At 39.6% G+C, this 25,859-nt stretch overlaps 1 protein-coding gene across 2 annotated transcripts in view; it reads left to right on the top strand.

Moving 5' to 3' along the window:
• The first annotated feature begins 2,766 nt into the window (after positions 1 to 2,766).
• Positions 2,767 to 25,859, top strand: part of CRBN (cereblon) — a 25,567-nt gene continuing 2,474 nt past the window's right edge. The window contains exons 1-11 of one of the 2 annotated variants that reach the window (XM_026501258.4): positions 2,839 to 2,921; positions 4,171 to 4,299; positions 7,279 to 7,391; positions 8,016 to 8,218; positions 9,061 to 9,210; positions 13,131 to 13,290; positions 21,411 to 21,473; positions 22,681 to 22,765; positions 23,620 to 23,735; positions 24,370 to 24,434; positions 25,099 to 25,230. In XM_026501258.4, the coding sequence (XP_026357043.1) occupies positions 7,308 to 7,391; positions 8,016 to 8,218; positions 9,061 to 9,210; positions 13,131 to 13,290; positions 21,411 to 21,473; positions 22,681 to 22,765; positions 23,620 to 23,735; positions 24,370 to 24,434; positions 25,099 to 25,230 (1,058 nt within the window). In that variant the 5' untranslated portion in view covers positions 2,839 to 2,921; positions 4,171 to 4,299; positions 7,279 to 7,307. Of the gene's footprint in view, positions 2,922 to 4,170; positions 4,300 to 7,278; positions 7,392 to 8,015; positions 8,219 to 9,060; positions 9,211 to 13,130; positions 13,291 to 21,410; positions 21,474 to 22,680; positions 22,766 to 23,619; positions 23,736 to 24,369; positions 24,435 to 25,098; positions 25,231 to 25,859 lie in introns of both variants that reach the window. The other variant, XM_026501256.4, reaches the window with a different exon arrangement.

The following is a 25,859-nucleotide window of genomic DNA, read 5'->3' as shown; positions in this document are numbered from 1 at the left end:
GGGAGCAAGCCATGAGTTTATGGGGAGAGGGGAGCATTCCAGGCAAATGGAACAGCCAGTGCAAGAGACCTTGGGGTGGGAGTGGCCCCTACTCTGTTGTGAAAGAGGAAGGCCCCTATTGATGGAAAGTAGTGAGAGCCTGGACAGAGTAGCAAAGGGGAGCCCAGCAGGATGTGGAAGCCCACTGTGCATTACAAGGCCGCTGTCAAGAATTGGTTTACACTGTGACGGGGGAGTGAAGGAAAGGTTCTGAGCAGGGGAGTTCCACGAGCTGACTTGTGCTTTCCTGGGGTCATTCTGGCTGCTTTGTTAAGAATGAGCTGCAGAGGGCCGGGATGGAAGGCCAGAGACCAATACTGAGGCTATTGTGATAATCTAGGCAACAGATAATTGACTGCTTCGACCAAGGTAGCAACATTCTGCAACACATTAAAAACTAGAGAGAGAGAATACAAAAAAAAAAAAAAAAAAAAAAAAAAAAACAGAAGGAAGTCAGAAATTTATCTTCCCCGTGTGTGTATCCCTTCCTGCTACTAAAGTGCAGAAGCCAGAAACTGAAAGAGCAGTGGGCTTTTTCATTCTCATTTTCTCTCATCTAATACCAGCCTTAATTGTGTCCTATTAAAGTCAATTCTTGAACTGCAAGGCAACCATCTGTGAACTTACATATTTCTTTCCCCTCTGGTTTGCAGAGCTCCTGATCAATGAACACATTTCATGCAAACAAGAAGAAATCACTATGATACTTTGTTTCAGGATAAAGTTACTGAATTAAAAATAAATGGTGAAGATCATGTTTTCCTTTTTGGTTTTAATAACCAAGGCTTAATCCAAGAAACCTGCTTGCGTGGATGTTTTTGTTCAGTAATCATTTGTTACCATCCCTATTGAAAGATGTAGCTTTGGATGACTGGGTAGACTCTGGAGAGATGAAATGAAGGAGGGAGCAGATGGTGAATGGGAATGGTCATGAGAAAAAGGAGGAGAATGGGGAGTAAAAGATCCGCAGATGGTAGCATCAGTGACCCTGGAGCAGGGCACAAAAGAAGAAAGAATGAGCTAATGCTTTTCCAGCCACATCTGCTGACCCCACCAGGCTTCCAGCTGTCCTTTCTTGTCCACAGGGTTTTTGGTTGACGCAGGGTGCAGATCACAGTTTTGGTGCCACCTCTGGGGAGGATCACGGGCGGGTCAGGGCTTCCTCACGTACAGGCCAGATGCTTGATGTGTAAACAAACGTGCAGGTAAGCATGGTTTATTGAAATTCTGTAAATCATAGTGAGACTGATAATGCTACAGCGTCAAACATTTATATCTGTAGACTTGCTTTCGTCCTTTCCCCCCAGTTCACTCTCTGACACCCATGCCCCACCCATTCCCTCCTCATTCTGTCCTGTATTTTCTTTTCTGTCATTCTGGCATAGACTCGCCCTTCAGTTCACTAGAGCGATCATCTTAACTCCACTAACCATCACAATGATGTATTCTATGTAATTGCCGTTAACCCAAATGTAAAAGGTGATACTGTCATTAATATTGCAGACATTTTTAGCTAGAACAAATCCAGGGCGGTATTTGGTCTATTCTCATTCTGCGAATGGGTAAACAGAGGCCTGAGGCCATAAATGACTCTGCCAAGGCCACAGAGTGATTTGGGGACAGAAGACAGGATGACACTGAGTGGATTCCTGAGTCCCACTCATTAGGAGACTTTAGCTTTTAACTTTTCAGTGAGGCATGTTTTCTGAACATCTTTTTAAATCTCAGATTTACTATTTTCTCCAGAGCAATGCTGCTGGTTCCTCGTAACCCCTCCCTTTCCCACCATGTTGAGATATGTGATTTCATTTAAAGATTTTTCAGCTCTCCTCCATGACAGAAGAAATGGTAGTGAAGGGGCGCCTGGGTGTCACAGCGGTTAAGCGCCTGCCTTCGGCTCAGGGCGTGATCCCGGCGTTATGGGTTCGAGCCCCACATCAGGCTCCTCCGCTATGAGCCTGCTTCTTCCTCTCCTGCTCCCCCTGCTTGTGTTCCCTCTCTCGCGGGCTGTCTCTATCTCTGTCAAATAAATAAATAAAATCTTAAAAAAAAAAAAAAAGAAAAAAGAAATGGTAGTGAAAAGACACTATGAAAATTCTTGTCTGTTGTCCAAAACAAAAATCTTACTAGTCACAGCCCCACTACTATAACAGAAGTATGTTCGTTGTTGCATACCTTACTTTTTCATTTGCCATGTAATAACTAATTTTTTACTTAGTTGAAGTCCTAATGAGTTGGCTATTTTATATGCAATCTTACTTACCAATCATAGGCCTTTTTATATTCTGTGTAATCATCATTTCAAGCATTTGCTTCTGATTAATACATGTTAATTTTGGAACACATACGGAAACTACTGAAATTTGTTGAAAAGAGTATCAGCTATAAGCTGGCTGCCCTCGGAATAACGGATGCACCTTCCCAGTCTTCGTAGGTATACTTCGTATTCTAAGAGTTGGAGTTGATGCCCTATAAGCCGGTTTCTATTTGCTCCCCACCCCTTCAGAGCGAGGTGGAGACAAGGACCCGAGCCTCGGGTTCCCCACAGGTGAAATGTCACGCCACGGACGAGAACCAGGCGACGGCACTGCCAGGACTGCGGCGGGCAGGAAGTAACGAGTGGCAGAGACAGCTTTCAGCGCCCGCCGCGCGTCTGCCTTGCGGCCTGCCGCACCATTTTCCGCCGCGTGTGTGGGCTCCGGGGGCCGGCAGAGGGCGCTGTGGCCCCGGTGCGCGGCTGCGTCGGCGCGGTGCGAACTCTCCCCGGGCTGCCCGGGTGCCGCCCTGTCCCAGCCTCCTCTGCGGGTAAACAGACATGGCCGACGAGAGAGACCCGCAGGACGCTGCGCACAACATGGGCAACCACCTGCCGCTCCTCCCTGGTAACCTCCCGGGGCCGGTCCCCGGCGGCGGGACGGGAAGAGGCTCGAGCCTTGAGCGGCGCGGCAGGGCTAGGGAGACGGGCGGGGGGCACCGAGGCCTGCCGGGGCGCTCCGGGAAGCGGCCGCACGTCAGGCCTCTGGCCAGCGACCGGGTCCCGGCGCATTTCTCTCTTGCCGGGTCGCCCCAAGCTATGGGCGAGGGTTTTGGATCGGGGAGGAGTCTGCTCCCAAGGGCAGAGACCCTTCCGTCTCCGTCCATTGTGTGTCCAGAACTTGGCTCCAAGGAAACGGCTTAAAACTGAGGGGGAAGGAGGGAGGGGATATGCGGGACCCTGACAGGTTAGCAGCCGTTACTTTTCTGGACTTCTGTTTAATAAGAGTGACAGCTAACAAGTATTAAGCACTTACCATATCAGGGGCCCTGCAGTAAGCGCTTTGCATGCATTTCTCTGTTTAATCCTCCCCACATAACTTTTCTGATCCCCATTTGGTAGGTGAGAAATGGATTAGCGGATTAGTTCAGTGACTTGCCCAAGGTGACACAGTTGCAGAGCCGGAACTGCAATTCTTTCTGTCAGTATAGCCAGTGTCGCTTAACCACTTCACTGCCAAGACAGTATGGGTATGTTTTTCTCAAGGCATGTAGCTCAAGCAGGTAGTAGAATATGCTGGATTAGAGAGATTTAGGAGTGCGATGTTGAATTCAGTTTTCTATTTTCTTTTGTATTTCACGAAAGTTTACACCTTGGCTTTATATTAGAATTCTGGGCAGGAAAAAAATGCATGAATTAATTGTACAAATTTGTCATGGAAGGCTATAGAAGTGATGCTTTTCAAGAGGCTCTCAGACAAACTGGGACTGTTAGCTGAGTTCCTTCAGTGTGTGCCAGTTAGGTGTTGTGGACTTGAAAAGGGGTATGATACACAGTCTGGTACTTGAGGAGGTTTATAATCTCTATGAGGCAAAAGGTAGTTGATTTAGGACCTGATAAATTAATGCTGTTATTGTCCTTAAGAGGGATTGAGGTAAAGCATTGTGAAATGGATTTGGAGATATCCGAAAGTATACACTTAGGATGGGGTTGTGGAAGAGAAGTCAGAGGAGGTAGGTTGAGTCTAATTTGTTAGGAAGCTTGCGTCTCTTGCCAGTGGGTGGGGGCTTTTTTCTGTGGGTTGCAAGAAACAGTTGTGGGTTAGGGGAGTTCCCCAAGGAAAGCTTTTCTTGAAGGATTAATTTGTCCCCTGGGAGTTGTGTGCCTTGAAGGAGGAGAAGACTGAATGCATGCCCACCATATAGAAGGGACGTTTTATGTAAAAATAAACCAGAGTCAGAGTCGGTGGTTGTTCCTGAAGCCAACCTAGCTGAATTGACATAAAGGTAAGTGTGTCAGCCTTTGACTGAAGAGCTGAGCTGTTTATTTCAGAGACGTCAGCCCCACTCTGTGCCAAATCCAGTGTTTCAGGGAGGTTACTGATGTTCTGTTTGCATTCATGTGGTGCTTCTGCGTGAGATGAGTCATCAGACTTCACCCTGGTAATTCCGAACACTGTGTGTTTTGTTGAAAAAAATCGGAAGTGAGGGGGTATCTGGGTGGCTCAGTCGGTTAAGCAGCAGACTCTTGATTTCTGCTTGGGTCATGATCTCAGGGTCCTGGGATCGAGCCCCCACATCAGCTGCGTGCTCAGCGGGGAGTCGCTTGAAGATTCTCTCCCCCCCTCCCCGCAGCCCCCAGCTCGCATGCACACGCACTCTCTCTCAAATAAATAAATAAATCTTTAAAAAAAGAAAGAACCAGGAGTGAGAAGGCCCAGAGAGGTGGTAGATATAATAATAAAGCTTTTCTAAATCATACGAGTTTTATTTGTAAAGAAACATTGGATCCTTAGATCTGTGTAGTGTGAGTTGTTTTGAAGAGCAATACTCTTTAAGTGCTAAGGAAATAGTTTAACATTTAAGATGCAAAGAATCCTTCTTGGCCAAAGGAAACGTTAATAAATAAGCAGTCGAGTAGAGGGAAGTGGCTTTTGGACGTATTTATGAGAAAGGCTACTGTATATAAGGAAATTGGTTGATATTTTTGTTGTTGTTACTTTTGGTGAAACTTCTCTGTTCTTAGCAAAAATATGTATGAAGTGTTAGACCACTGACCATTTAAATATAAGTTGAAATAATTATGTTACTCTCTTTGACCAATCCCTCTATCTAGGAATTCCTGAGATTTAATAGAAAATCCAAAGCAGTCACTATATTGAAAAACATTTGTTTTTTTCTTGTCAGGACCCTAGCTGGAGGTAATTTGATTTAAATAGTGACATACACAAAAGAAAATGACAATTTTGTAATGACATTTTATCTGTTTAGAAGTGTATTTGGGGCCTTTACATGAAATACGAGGTCAAAATTGAGATTCAGTTTGTTTAGGCCAGGATTTCTTAACCTCAACACTTTTGATTTTGGGGGCTGGAAAAGTCTTTGTTGTGGGGGACTATCCTGCAGGATGCATCCTTGTCAGATATTTAGCAGCATCTCTGGCCTCTGCCCACTAGATGCCAGTAGGGCTTTCCTAGTTGTGACAACCAAATATATTTCCAGACATTTCCAAATATGGCTTGAGGGGCAAAAATCACCCCTGGTGGAGAATTGCTGATCTAGGGTAGGAATTTTACCCACAGCTGGCATTAACAGGACAGACTCCTATTTAGTAGAATAGCACCAATTTGGTATAGCTTTTCTAACTTTCTATTAATAATATCAAGTTTTTAGGGGCGCCTGGGTGGCTCAGTCGTTAAGCGTCTGCCTTCGGCTCAGGGCGTGATCCCAGAGTCCTGGGATCGAGCCCCGCATCAGGCTCCCTGCTCTGCTAGGAGCCTGCTTCTTCCTCTCCCACTCCCCCTGTTTGTGTTCCCTCTCTTGCTGGCTTCTCTCTCTCTGCCAAATAAATAAATAAATTCTTTAAAAAAAATAAAAAATAATATCAAGTTTTTAAAGTATATCAGCTTAGTTTTCATAATTTAAAAATTGTGTGTGGGGAAAGTTTTCTAAGACATTAGCTTTAAAATATGTTTTATGTTCCATGCAAACTTTATTTTTAAATTTAAAATTCCAAAGCAAAATTGGAATGAAAATGCTTACAGACATTTCATTTTTTTAGTGACAGCCAAGGAAGTGATGTTCCTGCTGTGGAAGTGTTTTTGCTGGGTAGTAATGTTATCTTTTTCCATTTTAACTAAAAGGTCTGCCTGCCTGCCTTTCTTCTTTCCTCCCTCCCTCCCTTCCTTCTTCCGATCTTCTGTAAGAACTCTTTAAAGTTAAGAGTTTGAAAGAAACAGAGATTGTCTTGTTCCTGCCTGTTATTTTTCCGATGTGGAAACTAAGGCATAATCAGGTGAAATGTGTTGTCTAAGGTCTCTAAGTTAGTTACTACTGACAGAGAGCGGTGGGGGGGGGGTGTGGTGGAACAAATCTCCCTCACTTAAGAATTTAAATAATTTATGTAGATACTTGCTCTTCACGGAGAAGGGAGCATAATCCCTCACCTCTTAAGTGTGAGTTGTGCTGCGTAATTGGCTTCTGGAGAGTACAATGTAGAAAGGAGGAAAAAAGTAACTTTGCAGTAGAGAAACCTGACAGAGAATACCTCAGGCAGGTGATTATGTCAGCATCAGCAGTGATAAGTCATATTGATAGTATGCACCCTTGATATGATGTGATGAACACAGCCCTTAACCCCTTGTGGTGTTCTCCCCGAAGTACATAACCTCAGTGTAATCATGAGAAATATATCAAATTCTAATTGAGGGACACTGTATAAAATGCCAAACTAGTACTCCTCATAACTGTCAAGGCCATGACAAACAAGGAAGGTTTGAGAAACTAGCCCCAAGGAGGCTAAGGAGACATGACAACTCAATGTCACGTGCTAGCATGGATGGGATCCTGAAACAGAACAAGGGTAGTAGGTGAGAACAAGGAAATCCAAATAAAATGTCGAGTTTAATGATGTGCCAACACTGATTGCTTAGACAACTATACTATACTGATAGAAGATATTATATGTAGGGGAAGTGGAGGAGAGATCTATAGGAAAAGGAAATCTCTGTACTATCTTTGCAGTCTTTATGTAAATCTTAACCTGTTCTGCAAAAAAAAAAAAATTGCTTAGTGACAGAGCCCGGCATAGACCCCAGCCCTCTGGCTGCCTCTTCACAGGCTGTAGAGATCACCACATACAAGTGGTGTTCAGAAGAAGCCCTCTTCTCGTGGGCCCAGAATCCTCATGAAGGATTTATACATTTGAAGGGGAACATCGCTTTGACATTTTCTTGCATCCATTTTTTTTCTCATAATCTTTTACAGCAGAGAGTGAGGAAGAAGATGAAATTGAAATGGAAGTTGAAGACCAGGATAGCAAAGAAGCCAAAAAACCAAATGTCATAAATTTTGACACCAGTCTGCCAACGTCACATACAGTATGTAATGTAATAACAGATCTTATACAACAGATAGATACGTGTAGCCGTAGGTGGAGGTTCCTTACAGCAAGTGACTGAGGTTAGCGTTATTGCATATTCCCTCACAGTAGGAATTGTGGATGAGGACATGGGCTATTTGCCACAAGATACACATACTTAACTCTAATTTTCAAGCAGTTTGATGCTATGTCCTAGAGTAATTCTTTGAAGAATTGTCACCCTCCATATGTGTCTACTAGTAATGGAGCTACTCAAATACTTCTTACTCTCTGCACTACTTGGTACCAGGGTGTTGGTTAACGTGCTAACGTTTTATAGTTGTCATTTGTGATATTTGGACGTAGAGATGTTTCTTATCGTAGTCAAAGAAAAATATTTTGAACTAAAAAATGCTCTTGAATTTGTTTGTGAGACATTCTTCACAAGATAATAGAACTTCCACTCATAAGAATCAGAATTTGGTTTTCATGTGGGATGCTGATACACCCGGCATATTATTTAAATAAATATTTGTATCTTCTGTTTATATTTCTTTTAATCTGATTTGCTCTGTAGTCTGTTGAGCTTGTATTTTTATTACATATCTACAATGACAGTATATCTGTGTGTGTTCTTAAATAGTATCTGGGTGCTGATATGGAAGAATTTCACGGCAGGACTTTGCATGATGACGACAGCTGTCAGGTTATTCCAGTTCTGCCGCAGGTGATGATGATCCTGATTCCTGGGCAGACCTTACCTCTTCAGCTTTTTCGTCCTCAGGAAGTCAGTATGGTGCGGAATTTAATTCAGAAAGACAGAACCTTTGCAGTTCTTGCATACAGGTAAAATATTAGAATGAATTTGCTTAACACATTCTCTCTCATGTCGAGTCACAGCAGAGGTCAGTGTTAAAGCCAAACCTGACTATTATTTTGCATGCACAGGAGACTGGATAAGGATGTGAGGTAAGAAATTTTGATGAAAAGATTGAAAGTGCAAGTTGGATTATTTTTATTGTTCTCACTACCATCCAGATCAGACATTTACTGTCACACACAATTAAACTTTCTGGTATTTGAAATTTTTTTAATCATTAATGTCTAATAAAAATTTCCGGAATCTTATTTTCAAGCACTATCATTATTTAAAGAGAGAGGGCTTTGACATTTTAATGTAAAGGATTACTTTTACAAAGGAGTAGGTTGTTCTTTTCCCTCTCTCAGAGTTCATAAGTTGTCCTGTAATAGACCAGTGGCAAACTGGTATTTCAGGTATCTGGTGGCAACTGAAGGAAATCAGTGGTAGAAGCAGGAAATGAATACAAGGGTTTCCCACCCCAGTACAATGCTGCTAATATGAAGCAGCAGAAGTGATGGTCTACTGAAGTAAAAGAGTGTCTCATTTGGGAAATGAGAGTTTAAACCCCTATCAGTCCTAGATCATTTTCAGTGACTAGAGATCTATTATTTACCTAATTTTTTTTCTTTTTCCTCTAATTGTAATTCTGAAGCCTTCTTCTATATCTGCATTCCCCATGTGATTTCAAAATAAAATGATAATAGCTTTGTAGTAAGGGCTAACTGCTGTAGGTTTTTTTTTTTCAATTGTGTGTATTGCTTTTGCCACTTTGCATATTTAAAATTAAATGTTCAAAATTATTTCCTTTTAAAATTTATCTTGGAAGTAATATCCAGGAGAGGGAAGCACAGTTTGGAACAACAGCAGAGATATATGCCTATCGAGAAGAACAGGATTTCGGAATTGAAATAGTGAAAGTGAAAGCAATTGGAAGACAAAGGTTCAAAGTCCTTGAGCTGAGAACACAGTCAGATGGGTAAGAAATACCATAGATCTTAAAGCTGTGTGTACATCATTAAATGAGGTAGTTTTCTTATATTTTTTCTGTTGTATTGACCCTTCATATTTTGTAACTTTGAATTAGTTCTCTTTCCTTTGAATGTATAGCCTAGTAGTTTCCAACTCGGCTATGCATCAGAACCACATAGGAAGTTTTAAAACTATAGAAGCTTGAGTTTCATCCTCCTCTCCCATCCCTAGAGAGTGGTTTCGCCTTGGGTGAGGCTGCAGCATCATTTTTCATGATTTCTAGGTGATTCTCATGCCCCTCCAGGTTTGAGAATAGTAATATAAACCCAAAATGCATTGTCTCAGGGGACAGGGCTTCTTTGTGATTGAAGGCCTCTCTTCAGAGTGGGGAGGCCACCAGCTTCTGAGCTGTGTGTGCACCGGGACAGCTGTGGTGTTTGCAGCATTCCTGTGATATTTGAAAACCACACTGGTTACACCTGCCAGCTGCTCCATCTGAGCCGTAGAAACCATGTGCAGTTAGCACCCATCTCTGGTGAGAATTCGACATCACCCACAAATGTATTAGCTATATAACAGGTGGTCAATAAATGCTTGTTGTCTCTGTACCTCATATAGTTTGTAAATTCTCTGAGTATATTGTTTTAGTAGTTATTTTGGCATGGCTCTCATGGTTCGAGCTTTTTAAGTACCACTAACCTCATCAAAAACAAAAAAAAAAATCAGTTCACCTTACTTTACGCTTTTAAAAACAAAGCAAAACAAAATAAGCATTTGTCCAGATGATTGCATGTTACCTCTTAAGGGAGTGGTTCTCAAATCTGGCACATAAGAATCACCTGTGAAGTGTTACAAGGATACAGATTCTTGGGGTTCACCCAGTCCTGGTGGATTGGTCTCTTTATAGCCACGCTGAAAATGTTATCTGACCTCTGTGTTGAACAGATAATATCTTCTGAACACCTGGAACTTCAGAAGTTTTGTCTTGTTTTGTTCACATGGTGGACATTCACAGATATCGCTGAATTATGGAAGTATAGTGGACAGGTGAGGCAACCCTTTGGGGATAGAGAAGGCACAGAAAAATGAGAGATGAGGTGCCAGAGTCCTCAGTGGTCCCCCCAGAACATTCACGGTGCAGACTGTCATGGTATTAGCACACTGTACTGTCGTTACAGGATTGTGTATCTGTCTCCCTCAGTAGATGAGCTGCCTGAGGACAATGACTAACACTTGCATATGTTTTGCACTTAGAACCATAAATGCTGCGTGAATGAATGAAACAGTGTCTTCCTGAGAGCTCTGCATTGTGATAATTAGCAAGCTGTTTTGTTACTGCAGATTTCACTAACAGTTCCATATTTAAAGTACTTCTTATCCTCCTGCTTATAAAATTTTGATTATTTGTGAATAGTATATTATAGGAACCATGGAAGAAAAATGACTTGGGAGAAAAGTATGTTTCTGAGGCTTTCTTGACTTTTGATTGTGGAAATACTATTTTCAACACAAGATGGCAGTAGACCATTAACTCTGAAAACAGGTCGAAGACTATATGTTTGACTCTAGTGAAGAGAAACATGAAACTGATAGGGTTAGACAAGACTTGGCAAGGGCAGGTTCTCTATATTATTCCATAGACGCACTGCTAAGACCTCTCACAGAGGTGAGTCTTTATTAATATAAAAGGCTTCCGTGGAGTGCGGTTTCTCTGGTTCCCTTGCCCCTCCGACCTGTAACTCCCTTCAGTAGAAATGGTGAGTTGGAGATAATGTAGGGTAGTTTCCTTTTTTTCCAAATAAGACAACTAAGTACTAGAGAGATGAAGTGATTTGCCTAAAGTGATGCAGCTAGTAAGCAACAGTTGGTTGGTTCGGGTCCCCTGACTTCCAGACTAGTGCTCCTTCTCTACCAGAACTCCTCCGTAGCACCTTGCAATCAAGCCAGTTTCCTTTTCTCTAGTCAGGTGGTGCTAGATGATAGTCATCTGTCTTTCACGTAAAAGATCCTTCATATAAAAACTATAGTGCTTCCCTTTGACCTTTTCTAAGTTAAGAGTCTCTATTTGGCATTTTCTGAACACATGAAAGCGTTTTTTGTGTTTTTTTGAAAAGTTAATTAAAAAGAGAAGTGTGTTATTGAATCACTGTAGAACCTTTCCGAAATTCCTGAGGATTCCTTAGCATGTAGAGAGGAAGAGGAGATTCATACCCTGTTTGGAATTACAGGACAAGTTCTCTTACCTGTCATTACTGAAACCAATAATCATCTGAATTATTAGAACTGTCTGAACCTAATTTGAAAGCAGTTTTTATTGCTCAACTTTATTCATTAAGGCCATTTTATTTAAGTCACATTTCATTGGTTTTTATAATACTTATATAAATTATGTCACTGTAATCACAGAACAACTATAAACAAGTTGGAAAGAAACAGAAGTAGTTTTGTTAAGAACAGAGCCCAGCTGGCGGGAGAACTAGCCCGTGTACAGCAGGCCCCAGGCATGTCTGGCAAAAGCAGTGGCGAGCATTGCTCATTCCCGCAAGGCAGTTCAGACAGCTGGTACCGTAGACTGATCAGTAAAAGGATCAGTGAGCCAATCTTTCAGGAACATTGATGTTTTTATCATAATACAATAAAATCTTACATGGTAGTTGAGTTAAACATCGTTCATAATTTAGTTGCTGATGACTTTTAAAGAAGAATCAGATTTCTAAACATTTCTGTAGAATAGTACACACTTCTGTCTTAAAAATAAGATAAGTATTTGTATTCATGTGACAGGTGAATAGAGATTTTATTTGTTTTTAACGAGTTCTAATAATATAAGGACATTTGAATATAGTTTGAACATGTTTGTTTTTTAACATTTTCGGAAGTCATGTAGACATAAATTTGAGCTTGCAGGAAAGAAATGAAGTTAGTGGAATGAGTCTAACCAAGCTAGCCATTTTCTTTTAATAAATAAGTAAAAGTATCAAAATTTCATTCCTAACTTTTTGTGGGTCGAGGTAGTGATTAATATGAAAAACCACTTGAGAATTTCTAAACATAATTAATAATGAAGCAGACTTTAATACATTGAACTTTATCGATGATCTGATAATGATTTGTTCCAACATTTGACTGTACTAATACATTCTACATTTCATGACCTGTACTCTAGGAGAAATGCTTCAAAAGAAAATAGCTCATAGGTACAGTGTTCCTGTTGGCATTTGTTCATGATAAGATGTTTGTAGTTAATGATATTCTCAAGTAGCAATCTGGAAATGGTGACTTCACTCTCATGGGAGTTTAAGTAATTTTTAGGTTAAAAAAAGATAATATGATGCATGTTTTGATTCTTTGCACTTTCAAGTTAAATGTTTGAGAAGGAGAAAAAGAATGCACATATAAATACAGGCTACATGTAATTCTATAGTCTTGTTTTAACTGTCCACATAAATGGGTTCTTGATTTTCTGTTCCTTTACCTACCCACTCCTCCAGTTAGATTAGACTTAGGAGAAGGGACAGGTATAAGAGCCAGGCAGCAGATGGGGAGCGGGAGGGGTAGGGTATTTAAGAATGTCTAAGAAACTAATTTAGAAATATCAAGTAGTAGTTGATGATTATATATTGATTTTTTAAATTTTGTTTCATTAATAGACTATATTTATCTGAAATATACAAATCTCCCTTTGCATTTCACAGTGAGATTGAAAATCCATGCTTTAGGTTATCTTTGATTTTAACTTCGGTATGATTTATGAAATACAGTATTTTCTGAAGATTCTTGCATCTCAACATCAGTATCCTATAGATATGTTTAAAAAAGAAAACTGAAAATCTTAGTATTTAAAATGACCTGTAATGTTTAGAAGCTTAATAGTTTGAGTTAGTTTATTTTAAAAATGAACACCATGCTTGGTTCTCTTTATTTTAGAATCCAGCAAGCTAAAGTGCAAATTCTTCCTGAATGTGTGTTGCCTTCAACCATGTCTGCAGTTCAGTTAGAATCCCTCAATAAATGCCAGATATTTCCTTCAAAACCTGTCTCATGGGAAGACCAGTATTCATGTAAATGGTGGCAGAAATACCAGAAGGTGAGAAACTGATTTTTTATGCACTTCAAAAAATGAAGACAGGTTGCTTTTTTCCTATATTTAAGCAAGGAACACAAGTCCAATTCGTTCCCCAGACACCTTCTGTGGTAATACTACGCTGCATTTGATCAAAGCTAGAGCTTCTGAAAGTTTCGTGGGCAGCCATTTATGTGAAAGCAGTTTGCAAAAATAGTAAAATGTCACAGTACTGTAAGGTGTTCTTGCTGTTATGCCTGTCAGTTGTGTATTGGTTAATCGCCTGTGATTTTTAGTTCTGGAGGAATCTCTTCCTAAATCTCTTACCATCATATCAGATGTTTGGCTCTTGAATCCAAACACATTACCTTCACAAAGAGTTTTGAATAGCTCATAGTAATTGTGTGTTTCAATTCTTCTGGACTTCTGAAAGAAAAGCTTTTTAGCCATCTTTTTATACAGTGTGGTCGACACCACAAAAATTGGCTTGAGACTGTGTGCTCTGTTAAAGCACTGCTTATTTCGGCGTTAATTCTTACACATATGCTTTTGGCTAGATCACTCTTCGAAAAATATTGATGAAGCCTGTTCCTACTCATTTTTGAGGTGTATCAGTTTTGAATATAAAATTCCTGTCTAAAGGAAACGACTATCTGTTTTTAAATTTAGGAAATATAGGTTCTTTGAGGTTTATCTTTTTAAAATACGGAGACAATTTCTATTTTAACCTGAAAAATTGTGCATTAATCGCCCCTATTCTTTGTCAAGTAGTGCAGGTTTTAACTGTGAGTAAGTTAGCATAGGATCCTAATTAGATATAAATATAGGTAATTGAGATAGTCAGTGTACCACTGCTGTCAGTGTTCTTGAGGCAGAATTCATCCAGTCTTCAGAGAGGGCCTTGTGAGGATGGCTGCTGGGCGGGCAGCAGGCTCATAACCAGGTGTCTATAGGCTTCTTGGTCTTGTTAATCAGGATCTCAGTTGGACAATCTGAGACATGGTTTTCTGTGTTTCAATGAGTGTTTCTAAGAAGAATCTAATAAGCGTGTTAGATTGCTTAAGGATTCCCACGCCACCTTGACACTGATATTTTTGAAGATTTAACAGATAGTGCCTTAAGTTTATAGGCAACTTTTGTATAGTTAGGCAATCCTTCTTTTTTCAGACCTGATAGGGACACTTTAAATATACCTTTACCCTTGTTTTAGTTAAGTGGTAGAACAGTGGAAGATTTTGTCGTCATGGTCATTTTAAATATCACTGTGGAAATAAGCATGTCAGAGTCAGCTCTGAGGTACATGGGCTTCCAGGGAGTGACTTTGGAATTTTTTAAGTCGTTTAATGCCTAGTGTGTTCAGCACTAGGTGGTACTGAGATATTACGTGGCAAGGAAACTGCGTCAAGGTGCTGCTATTTATCATCTCAGGATTTAGACGGTTGTGTATTTCAACCATGGGCTTGTTTTTGTAGGAGATACCAAGTATTTTGATTTATATCATTCTTCTGTACTAAGATTGGTTGTTAAAAATTACCCATTAAAAAATCCTAACTTTGCTTTGTGAAGTGGTAAGCATAGGGTGAGCGTGACTGTAGTTCATTCCTGACTTAAGTGCTCTGTGCTAGTTTGTGTCCTTGTCTGTGGGATCTTGCCATCATAAACCTAAACGTGATGAGTTGAACAAATAAGACTGCTTTTTTATTCTAATTTTTGTGTGAATTACTGATTGAATTCTTCCTGTTCTGTGGCTAAAGCACCTTAGCTTTACTGTTCACAGTAAATTCCGGATTAGGCCTTTGCAACAAGGCTGTCACTGGCTTAGCACAAGCAAGGAGAGCCAGACATGCAAAGACCAAAGAAGCGTATGTTTGTTTGGAACCAGGTCCTCTTTTCCCTATTGTCTTACTTCTCCAGTAATAATAATAATAATAATAATAATAATAATAATTCTAGACTCTCAAACATTAGCATTCAGTTACTTTCGTATTCAGAGTTGCCAAGGACTAAACAGAAGGTACTAAGGAAGGAGAGAGGCATAAAAGGTTTTAGGAAATAGAATCCCTTCATCCCATGTATTTTTCAGATTGTTAAACGTGTTCCCTTGCTTAAAATTTGAGTAGAGTTTGTTAGCTTGTGAAATTTGGGTCTAGATCACTAGGCCAAGAAAAATTGCTAGCTGATCTATTTTGGACTGCAGATGACCTAAAACCTCTGTTCTACTTCAGGTGACCGCTCTGAGCTGCTCACAAAGTGAAGGGAAAGGGGATGGTGGATGCCCTTGGCAGGAGCTCCACGTGCGTTGGTCCTGCTCGGTGGTTCGGCTCACCGCGCCTTTAGCCGGGTGCTAACTTACCACAAGCCTGGATCACATTACACTGCTTGTCTTTACATGGTCTAAGGCTCAATTCACTCCTCTCTTCTTAGAGTTGATTCACATCTGCCTCGTACTTCCCCTCAGGATCTGAAGCAGTGCATCCATTCGTCTCCAGGTCTGCGAAGTAGTTAGGTAGTCAGAATTGGGAGATGCTTACAGGATTCTAAGCCAGCCCAAGCTTATCAGGTTGCCACACACTTTTTCAGTAGAAATGATACTTAGAGGGTCTCGGAGGGTAGTCTTCCTGTTCAGTGAACCTTGAAACTGTTTGCGCACACTTCTCTTCACATTTGCCATTGAGAACTGCACATTCCAGATGACATAAAGTTAAGCTTCCACAGGTATTCCTGTGTCATCTTCCATTCCGACTGGGCTGCATCAGAGAAGGTGTCCCTAATCACTAAGGAGTTAGGCCACTATCATCACGTTACACTCTTCCAGAACTCACTTCCATCTGGAAATGTTCCTTATTCAGTGATTTGATCTTTGAAACTAATATTTACTTATTTCCTCTCACAGTGCCTTTCACTCCCCACCGTGTTTATCATAGCGGGGTTCTCACAGTGAGGAAACTTTTCTTTAACCTACTTGGGAGTATGACATAAACTTTTTTTTTTAAAGATTTTATATATTTATTTGACAGAGAGACAGCCAGCGAGAGAGGGAACACAAGCAGGGGGAGTGGGAGAGGAAGAAGCAGGCTCCCAGCGGAGGAGCCTGATGTGGGGCTCGATCCCAGAACGCCGGGATCACGCCCTGAGCCGAAGGCAGATGCCTAACGACTGCGCCACCCAGGCGCCCCGACATAAACGTTTTTAAGTGCACTCCCTTCTTACCCAGACTATATCGTTCCTTTATATGGCTCTACTGTGTTCATCAGAAAAGAGTTGAATATGAAATGTAAAAAGAATTGAAATGTGGAAACAAATTAAGAAAGTGATCGATGCTCTTCTTTCTAGTCTTGTTAAATTTATAAGCCACGCTCATACGGAACAGGGAAGAACTGAACACTGATTCCAAAGGGCAGGGCCCTCCAGTGCGGGCTTGCATGTTAGTTTCCAAGTCTGCCGGAGTTTCTCTATAAAGACACAAATATTCTCATCGCGTTCTGTTCTCTTATGTGAAAGGGTACATACTGTCCTGGACCTTATCCTCTCTTACAGAGATTCTTCTGTACCAGCTTTTGGAGCCCAGCTTCCTTGTTGCTGCTGGAGCTGCACAGTGTTCTCTCACGGGGCTGCACCATCACATATAGAACTAGTCCCCTGAGGATGACCGTGTACAGTGACTTTTCAGACACATAGATATATGATAAATTTTGAGACATGGGATGATAGGGAAGCTGCATTTGTTATTGGGACAGATATTTTTGGAGTGCCTTACTGAGGAGGTTGTTCCTATATGTACCCTGATCCCGGCTTCACGGACAGTGTAGTGTCCAGCTTAATTTTTGATGATCTGACAAGTAAAATACAGAATCTTGTTGGAGGTTTAATTTGAAATTCTTTCGATATGAACGAGGTATAACATTTTATGTTAAATAGCAATTTGTATTTCCTTTGTTTTTTTTATTCCAAGATACTTGTACAATTTTATTTATTTTTTATACTATTTTTTATTACATTATGTTAGTGAGGAAATATCTGTTCATTGTATTTGCCCCATTGTAGATTTTTAGGACTTTTTCATATGTCAGGAAACTTACCCTGTCTATAATTAATAGGTTCCAAGCATTTTCCCTTTTGACTTGGTCTCTGGCATATTACAGAGAGGTTTTTTTTCTTATGTAGTTGAATTTACCTTTTTTTGTTAATGCCTCTGTACTCTGAATTATAGCTAGAAATGACTTCCCTGTACGGAGGAATCTTTATTTTTTAAAAAAAATATTAAAAATGTGATCTTTTACTTTTGATTGTTGATTTCATTGCTTTTAAGGAAATCAAAACTTTTAAGTTTCTATCCACATATGGTTTGTCCTGGTATGAATTCAATTCTACTTTTCTTCTTGATGGCTCCCCATTGTCCTGTTAGCATTTTCTGAAAAGTCCGTATTTTCCGTCACTGATATGACCAGATATCATATACACCAAATTGATGATTCTTCTTTTCCTTCTGTTTTGTTGTCAGTCTGTGTACCTCTACAATACTGTTACAACCGTTGACAATTTATAATTTTTGTAAATAGAAATATGACTGGTAACCCCCTTACTGGTCTTCTCTTTTTTCAAGGTGTTTGTGGCTACTGTGGCTTCACCTTTCCAAAGAACTTCAGAATCTGTTTTTGTCTTGTCTCAGAATAATAATAGGAGCAGTAGAACAATAACATTTGTTGCCTATTTTATAGTAAAGAAGAAAAAAGTCTTGGAATCTTAGGCTCTGTGTAGTCAGGGACTTCCGTGGACAGAGTTGTGATTTCCCAGGCGTCCATCTTATCCTTGTAGTTGTGTATCTGCCATGAGGAGTTTAGAACTCTCAGAGCAGGAAAGAGCATATCCTTCCATTCCACTTACAAGCAAGTAGGGGTTTGGTAAATGAAGGAGGAAACAAAAACTAGTAGCTTTTGAATTACTTGGGTAGATTATTTTCATTATTTACATTGCTGATTGTGATGGGATTTAATACAGTGAATGACCACCTTTGGTCACTATATCAGTGGTGATGACCTACTATTCATGTTTTGCCTTTTACGTTGCTCTTCCAATTTCATTGCACTTCAAAGAGCCATTTAAGGGAGTTTCACATTTTTTTAGTATTGCACATTGTTGGAAGGCAAAGCTGGAGCTATAGTTATGAAGCTTAAAAATGGAAGAATGTGATGGATTATCTTGAGGTAACAGATTTCATTTTAAGGGCCTTTCTGCCTGCTTTCAATAGTAAATCCTGTTCCCAGGGTGAATACTTCTTCACTAGAGAATCAGTCATTGGTCATTTTTAAGCACCTAACTTTTGGGCTAGTATTAACATTTTTTTGAGGTATAGCCCTTTTATGAAGTAAGTCATGATGTTAATATGTGTGAAGAATGCCCATACATTGCTAGAACTTACCATCACTATTACCCAGCTATAAGACAGGAACCTCTGCTGTTGTGCCAGAAGCCTAAATTGGACTTTTAAGATTGAGATACTGAAATGGCTTAAATTTGGGCATTATTTGCTCTGTACAAGCTAGCTAGTCTTTTCTGGTATATTTCTCTTCAGTTTGTATAGTTGACTGTATAAAGCACATCACAAAATATTAGGATAAATATATTTAATTGATCCGTAAATAGAACTTTAGAATCTGTCAAGATAATCCTGATAAGAATTTTATTGGCTGCCTCACTTTAAAAAGTCCCAGAACTGAGACACCTGCATTGCAGCTTGGTCACAGTCACCAAGCACGCGTCTTGACCCGCTGCGCTGCTCTTAGTAGACTAGCGGGCCACGCTCTGTTCACCTTATGGTCTCATGGGAAGGAATGTTTATAGATGAATAAATTGGTTTGGTTTCTCTTTATCTTGACATGGGTGCCAAATAAAATTATATGCTTTTGTATTGCAAAAACGATCATTCTCACATCATTCTAAGCGTATATTAATAACTGAATGGGAGTGTGTAGTATGTGTCAGTCAGCCACATGAAAGCTTCTTTGGATTTTTGTCATTTTGTAATTCTGAGTATGCCACCAGAAAGTAAGCTGCTCTGCACTAAAATATATGCTCCACAGGGCAGTGATTTTAGTCTTTTTTTGTTTTAATCACTGGTATACCCCAAATGCCTAAAGATAATGCCTGACACATACTGGGTGCTCAAAATATTTTTTAAATATTCGAATAATGGTTAGAGTCAGACTCCCTGGATGCCCAGCCTAGTGACTCCCCATTTATGAACTGTGACCTTGGGCAAGTTTTACTATCCTTCTGTGCCTGTTTCCTTATCTTTAGAACGGGGATAATGCTGCCAAACTCAGAGAATTTTTGTAAGACGTGCAGTGGTTGCCTTTGCTATTACTGAATAGTCGGGGACGCCTGATAGGCTGCTTTACCATGGTTTTAGTCTGTGTGCTTATTCTGTTGTATTTATTGGAACTGTGACAAAAATCCTCAGCCTTAGTCTTTTATCTTAAACATAAAGAACTAGGGAGAGTAACTTAAGTGTCTTGTGTTCTGGCTCCTCTGGCGTAAATCACTTTGGAAGCCATCCCAGACCTATATTTTAGTAGCTTCAAATACAAGAAGGATTATATTGAAACAAAAATTTTTTTCGTTAAAGAATCCATTGGTTATTGAGCCTTGAAAAACAAGTCTGTCCTCATCCATGTAGTAGTTTCCTAAAATATTTAAAAGTAATTATCATGACCCCTTGAGAGGCAGCTCCAAACTGAACATCCCTAAAGCAAACTCTTGACCTCCTCTTAGCATCCTGGTCCCTGACAATTGAAGTTCCCATATTTGTCACAGAAGGGGAACATTATTGTCTCATCTTAGATTCTGGACGTCTTCAAGCATAGCATTGCGGAGAGAGTAGGATGTGAGCTCTGCAGCACAAGAGTTAGTTCATAACTAAGTCCCCCGGGTCTTTCCTACATGTGCTGTGTACCTTCCCCATTTCCTGCCCATCCATTGGTCTTGCAGGTGCAAGCATAGGATTTCCCTTTCATTTTGTTAAGTCTTCTAGCTTGCTCTTCTTGTTCCACTCTGGGACAGTCCATGTTGAGCCGCCTCCCTCCTTTCCCACCCGCTTTTCTTGTGTCATGCCCGATGTCAACAGTTTACAAAAGTAGGAATATCTATACCTATGGAGGTTGTTTTCTTCATTGAGAAAGATGTAATCATCCTTCGTTCTCTGTGGGTTTGATATGCCTTGCTTGATCAAGTGCAGCATATCCTCTCCTATATTCGTACACAACAGTGTATTTATTGTTCCTTGACATTTGGGTTGTTTCCAGTTTGTTGCTGTTAACAGCACTACTGCAGTGCATTCTCTCAGTCTTATCTTTTTGTGCTATAGAACACTTCTCTTTCCAGACTTTCTTGGTAGGTTTTATACATTTATTTTTCCAAATGAACTTTATATGCTTCTAAATTCCAATCTTGTTGGTATTACATTGAATATATGCTTTGACAACTGACATCTTAATGATTATTGAGCCTTCTTATCAAACACAGAAATTCTAATGGAATTTAAGTACGACTCACATTTTTCTATGGGTTTAGGCATACTTTCATTTGGATTCTAAAATACAACGATTGGAAGACATACCCAGTGGTTTCTCCCTTTCCCTGAATTCTATGAAATGGGCGACTTAGTCATGTTGAGTCTCTAGCGTATGATCATTGTTTTCTTGGAATTGCTTAATTTCTTATGTTTGCCTCCATGGTAATTCAGTTGAAAGCCATTTAAATTTTTACACAAAGACCATTTGGATATTTTGAATTTTCACTGCGTATACTGAGCAACTAATCAATAGTATAAAAGCAGATAACGTGATCAACAGAAGTTAGTTACTCTTCAAGTTCTCTTAATTTTACTAAGTTTGCTTGGCATTGAAATTTTATACTTAAAGTTTGCCAGTAAGAGTGAGGATTCTAGTTACAATATAAATTGAAAGATATAAAAACATGATTGTCAAATTTAATAGAAAATCATCTGTTACAGGGTTATCTACAAAATGTTCCATATTTTTGAAATTAAAAAATCTTTCCCAGGGCCAGAGTCAATTTTCAGATATTTTTCTTTGCACTATAAGAATTATATAGAGTTTTTTAAGTGACTTTTTTTCTGTTTTCAGAGAAAGTTTCATTGTGCAAATTTGACTTCATGGCCTCGCTGGCTGTATTCCTTATATGACGCTGTAAGTATTACCTTGTTCTTTTTCCGGTAAGCCTTGTCATAATTAAGGGCCGTTAGAATGAAACCTCGGCTTTCATACTCAGTGCTATCTCATTTTCAGAACTAATGCCATCCTTTACATTTAGGTAGAGCATGAAGGAATTAGATACTATTGGATGTACTTTGCCTTTAATCTATAGAATTTTTCATTTTCCCAGTTTCTAGTGGCTTATAAATTCAGGACAAGATGAGACATTTTGGGATCTATTAAGGATTTGAAATGTGGTGAGTGTAGGTAGATTTAGAAAATTAAAGAATCGCATACAGTGTTTTGGTTTTTTTCCTAAACAAGTGTATGAACTTACTGTCTCCTGATCCCCAGTTAGTCTACTACATCCACAAGTGTTTTGCTCCTCAAATTTTAATACTTCGGCATCACCATGCCTTGTAAACTTAAACTGGAATTGTTCAAAGAATCTGGGTTTTAGACACAAAGACTGTGTTTGCAGCTTTTCTGTCATCCCCTCTGTGGTTTGGGGCACCTAAATAAATTGAATTTAAAAAACGGGGATAACTGATAGTTATTGTACTTGGCACACAGTAGGCATTCAACAAATGTTAGTCATTTCCCTTAGTGACTCACCCCAGATGCGGAATCTTGCTTGGGAAGACTAAGCACAGAAGGTTGAACACTTACCACAAGCACAAGTCTAAAGGAAGCTACAGTTTACTCTGTCCTGCAGCAGCTTTGGGCCATTACAGATAACACAGCAGACAAGTATTGTTTGCATACATTTGTGAAAAGATAGCAGGCACTGTTGTGTACTAAATAGGTGCCAAGTAAGGTATGTAGGTAGCAAGTGCTCATGAAGTTTATAGGAGACACTGTCCCTACGAACAGAGTCAGAAAAGCTGTTCTAGAAAGGAGAAGAGAGGCCAGTTCCACAGTTGATCAGAGAACACCTAGAAGGCAGTGAGTCAGCAGCACGTGCCACTGCAGAGAGACCGTGGAGGAGAGAGGCCTGGAAAGCCAACCTAGTGCTAGGCGCACGAGCCGGGGCTTTGATCATCTGAGCATAAGAAAACAGACATTTTTAAACTGGGACTCAAATTTTAGTAGAGGACTTAAGTTGCTACTAATATGTTAGTTTTATTAAAGAGTTGAAAATCTGGCAGTAAGTTCTAAAACGTCTGTGAACCTTATTATGGCTGCTTTTACTTTAAACAAGGAAACTTTAATGGATAGAATCAAGAAACAGCTACGTGAATGGGATGAAAATCTAAAAGATGATTCTCTTCCTTCAAATCCAATAGGTATGAAAAGTCAGCTTCCTTCCTGTGGCCTTTGATGTTTTACTAAATATTTTTGTTTAATGAAACCAAAAATTTTAGTTTAATATTTTTATTCGCTCCAAAAGGCATACACATGTGTTTTGAGCATTAAAAAAAAATGAGTATTTTTTTAGGTAATTTTAACAAAGTTCTTAAATTTTGTGAGCACTCCAGTCTTAAGCAAAGTTTTCCTGTTAACAAATTGCAGACGAGATCGGCTGCATTCAGGGTGGTTACGGCCAAAGACCAAATTGCAGTAAATGGGGCACATTCAAAAACATGAGTGTCAGGATTCTCTCTGTGAACTTTAAGATGGCTTTCAAAAGGACCCTAGTTCTAAGACTTTATCTTATGTATGTATAATCTGTCTGGTTATTAAGTACAGTTACTGTAGCCATTTTTCTAGTCTTTTAGCAGATTGACGTCTTACACCATGGGTTTGATTTTCATGTTTAAAAGACCAAAAACAACAACAAAAAAACAACCACCCAAACCCCGAGGCTCAGCTCTCTGGTGCTCACTGCTCCCACATCTTGAGAGTGTGCTTTCACTTCAATAAAATTTCCCGCCTGTGCTGCTAGCTCTAGCTAGCTAAATAAATACAGACAGACAGACATTTCTAAAACCAATTATGGGAAAAGATTTTAGAACTTCCTAAGAGTATATACTCGATTAGCTAGTGTATTTTAGTATTGTTTATAATTATGTCAAATACATTCTTTGGGAACCCTGTAGAGAGGGTTTATTCCAGAAAGACATTGTCATCTTATTCATATGTCATCTGATACTTATCTGCTTCAAAAATTTAAAACTTGAAAAACCACCATGTCTTTAAGATTTTTCTTACAGAGTAGCTGCTTGTCTTCCTATTGATGATGTATTAAGGATTCAGCTCCTTAAAATTGGTAGTGCCATCCAGCGACTTCGCTGTGAACTAGATATCATGAATAAAGTGAGTAAAGCGACCATGTTTGTGACACCTGTTTTAGGCTTGATTATCTATGGGACCGTCATGTAGTCATGCAATTAGAAAACTAGTTGTTTGCTAGTATTTATTTATTTTTTTTTAAGATTTTCTTTTTGAAAGAGAGTGATCAAGTGAGGGGGGCAGAGGGAGAGGGGAAACAGGCTCCCCACTGAGCAGGGAGCCCGATGTGAGGCTCCATCCCAGGACCCTGAAATCATGACCTGAGCCGAAGGCAGACGCTTCACTGACTGAGCTACCCAGGCGCCCCGCTAGTTTCACATATCTAAAGTATAACTTAGACATTTGGGATCGTACAGACACGTAGATTGTTTTTACATCCCTCAAACAGTCTGTAAAAACACTCCTTTTCTACACGGAGTGTGTGTGCTTGTATGTATCTGTCACTCTTTGTCCTACAAAGTCAGTAGTTTTATAAGTGAATATGTGTCAGATCTCAGGGGTTTTCTTGGTCCTACTTTAGAACTCTGTTTTTGAATGATTGGAAGGAAAATGTGATATTTAGAGGGATCAGTACTTTAGAGAAGTTTCTTGATGAGCTGTGTAATTACATAATTAAACAAATGTAAATTTTCCCCACTAATTTTCTCAAATTTTTTAGTGTACGTCTCTTTGCTGTAAACAATGTCAAGAAACAGAAATAACAACCAAAAATGAAATATTCAGGTGAGAGCTCTATTACGTTTTCAGTATACTCCTGAATACATTTTCCCAACTGCTGTAATAGTTATGGTCAAGACCATATTTCCATTCTCCATATATTTCCCGCTATTAAATAACAATCATTCAGCAAACGCTATATGGGGAGTTAAGACACTCTTCCTGACTGGGTACTCAGCAGCAATGGTTATGTAAGATATTCACAGGTAATGAGCATGGTAAAGTCAAACGAGGGGGCAATCTTTTTTTTCCCCCATTCCTGCTCGATAATCTGTTTATCATCTTAGTGATCCTCCTAACATGAATGCCTCAGGTACGCTCTTCTAGGCACACATAGGGCCCGAACGTAAAGTAGGACATGCTTCTGAACATACACTGAGGCTGTGTGACACAAGTGTTTATGATGAATTTGTACTAAAATAATTATAAATCAGGACAGTAAGGGAATTGTTGCCTAATCAGTTGTCCAAGGATGACTAAATAGGACCTTTTCACTGTACTTCTACTCTCAGAGACTCCTTTAGATGACGTTGAGCTCCCTGTTTTATAAACATGTAGACTGAATGTTTACATACTAAAGAAGTTCTGACATTACCTCTTATAACCTCATTAGACATTTTTTTCTTTCTACCCATTTTGACTTATCTTCTGTGCTGATTCTCACTTGTAGTTTATCCTTATGTGGACCGATGGCAGCTTATGTGAATCCTCACGGATATGTGCATGAGACACTGACCGTGTATAAAGCTTCCAACTTGAATCTGATAGGCCGGCCTTCTACAGAGCACAGCTGGTTTCCTGGGTAATGTGGCGGTTACTTTTGGGGGGGGGGGTTGCCTTAATTGGACAGAGTCCTAAGCAGATTTGTTAGAATTGTAATAAAAAACAGACAGTGAGATGAATAATTATTTAAATGCTCGTTTTATGAATGGCTAGTAACAGCTAGTTTGGCATACTCTAACTAAACAAAGTTAGAAGGTTGGCAACACAGTTATCCTTAAATTAACTATGCATTAATCCAGATTTTTCTGGATAGCTCATTCTGAAAACCAGCTGGCTTATATAACCCAGTAAAACAGTGTCTGAACCATATTCTGTAATATTTCAAACAAGAGAATATTTCCTAAGCAGTGACAAACAAAACAGCTGGAAGAGCCATTGAATCCTTGTTTTCTTCAATTTTTTTATTTAGCCCAGTGGCCTTCAAATTATGAGCCTGGGACTAGCAGTACCACCTGGAAACTAGTTAGGGTTCTTGAAAATAGTTAAGGCTGAGCGACTGTATTAACAGTCTTTTCTTCCAAATGCTGGGTCAGTCTTTTAATTTTGAAAGAAGCAAGCAAAGTATGGATTAGTGATTATAATTGCCATTTTGGTTGTAGGACCATACCAATATCACTTGGATTGTCCAATTTTATTTAACACCCTTGT

Source organism: Ursus arctos, unplaced genomic scaffold, assembly GCF_023065955.2.
Source record: "Ursus arctos isolate Adak ecotype North America unplaced genomic scaffold, UrsArc2.0 scaffold_14, whole genome shotgun sequence".
In the NCBI taxonomy this organism is placed as follows: Eukaryota; Metazoa; Chordata; class Mammalia; order Carnivora; family Ursidae; genus Ursus; species Ursus arctos.
This window is presented reverse-complemented; position numbering and strand designations above follow the sequence as displayed.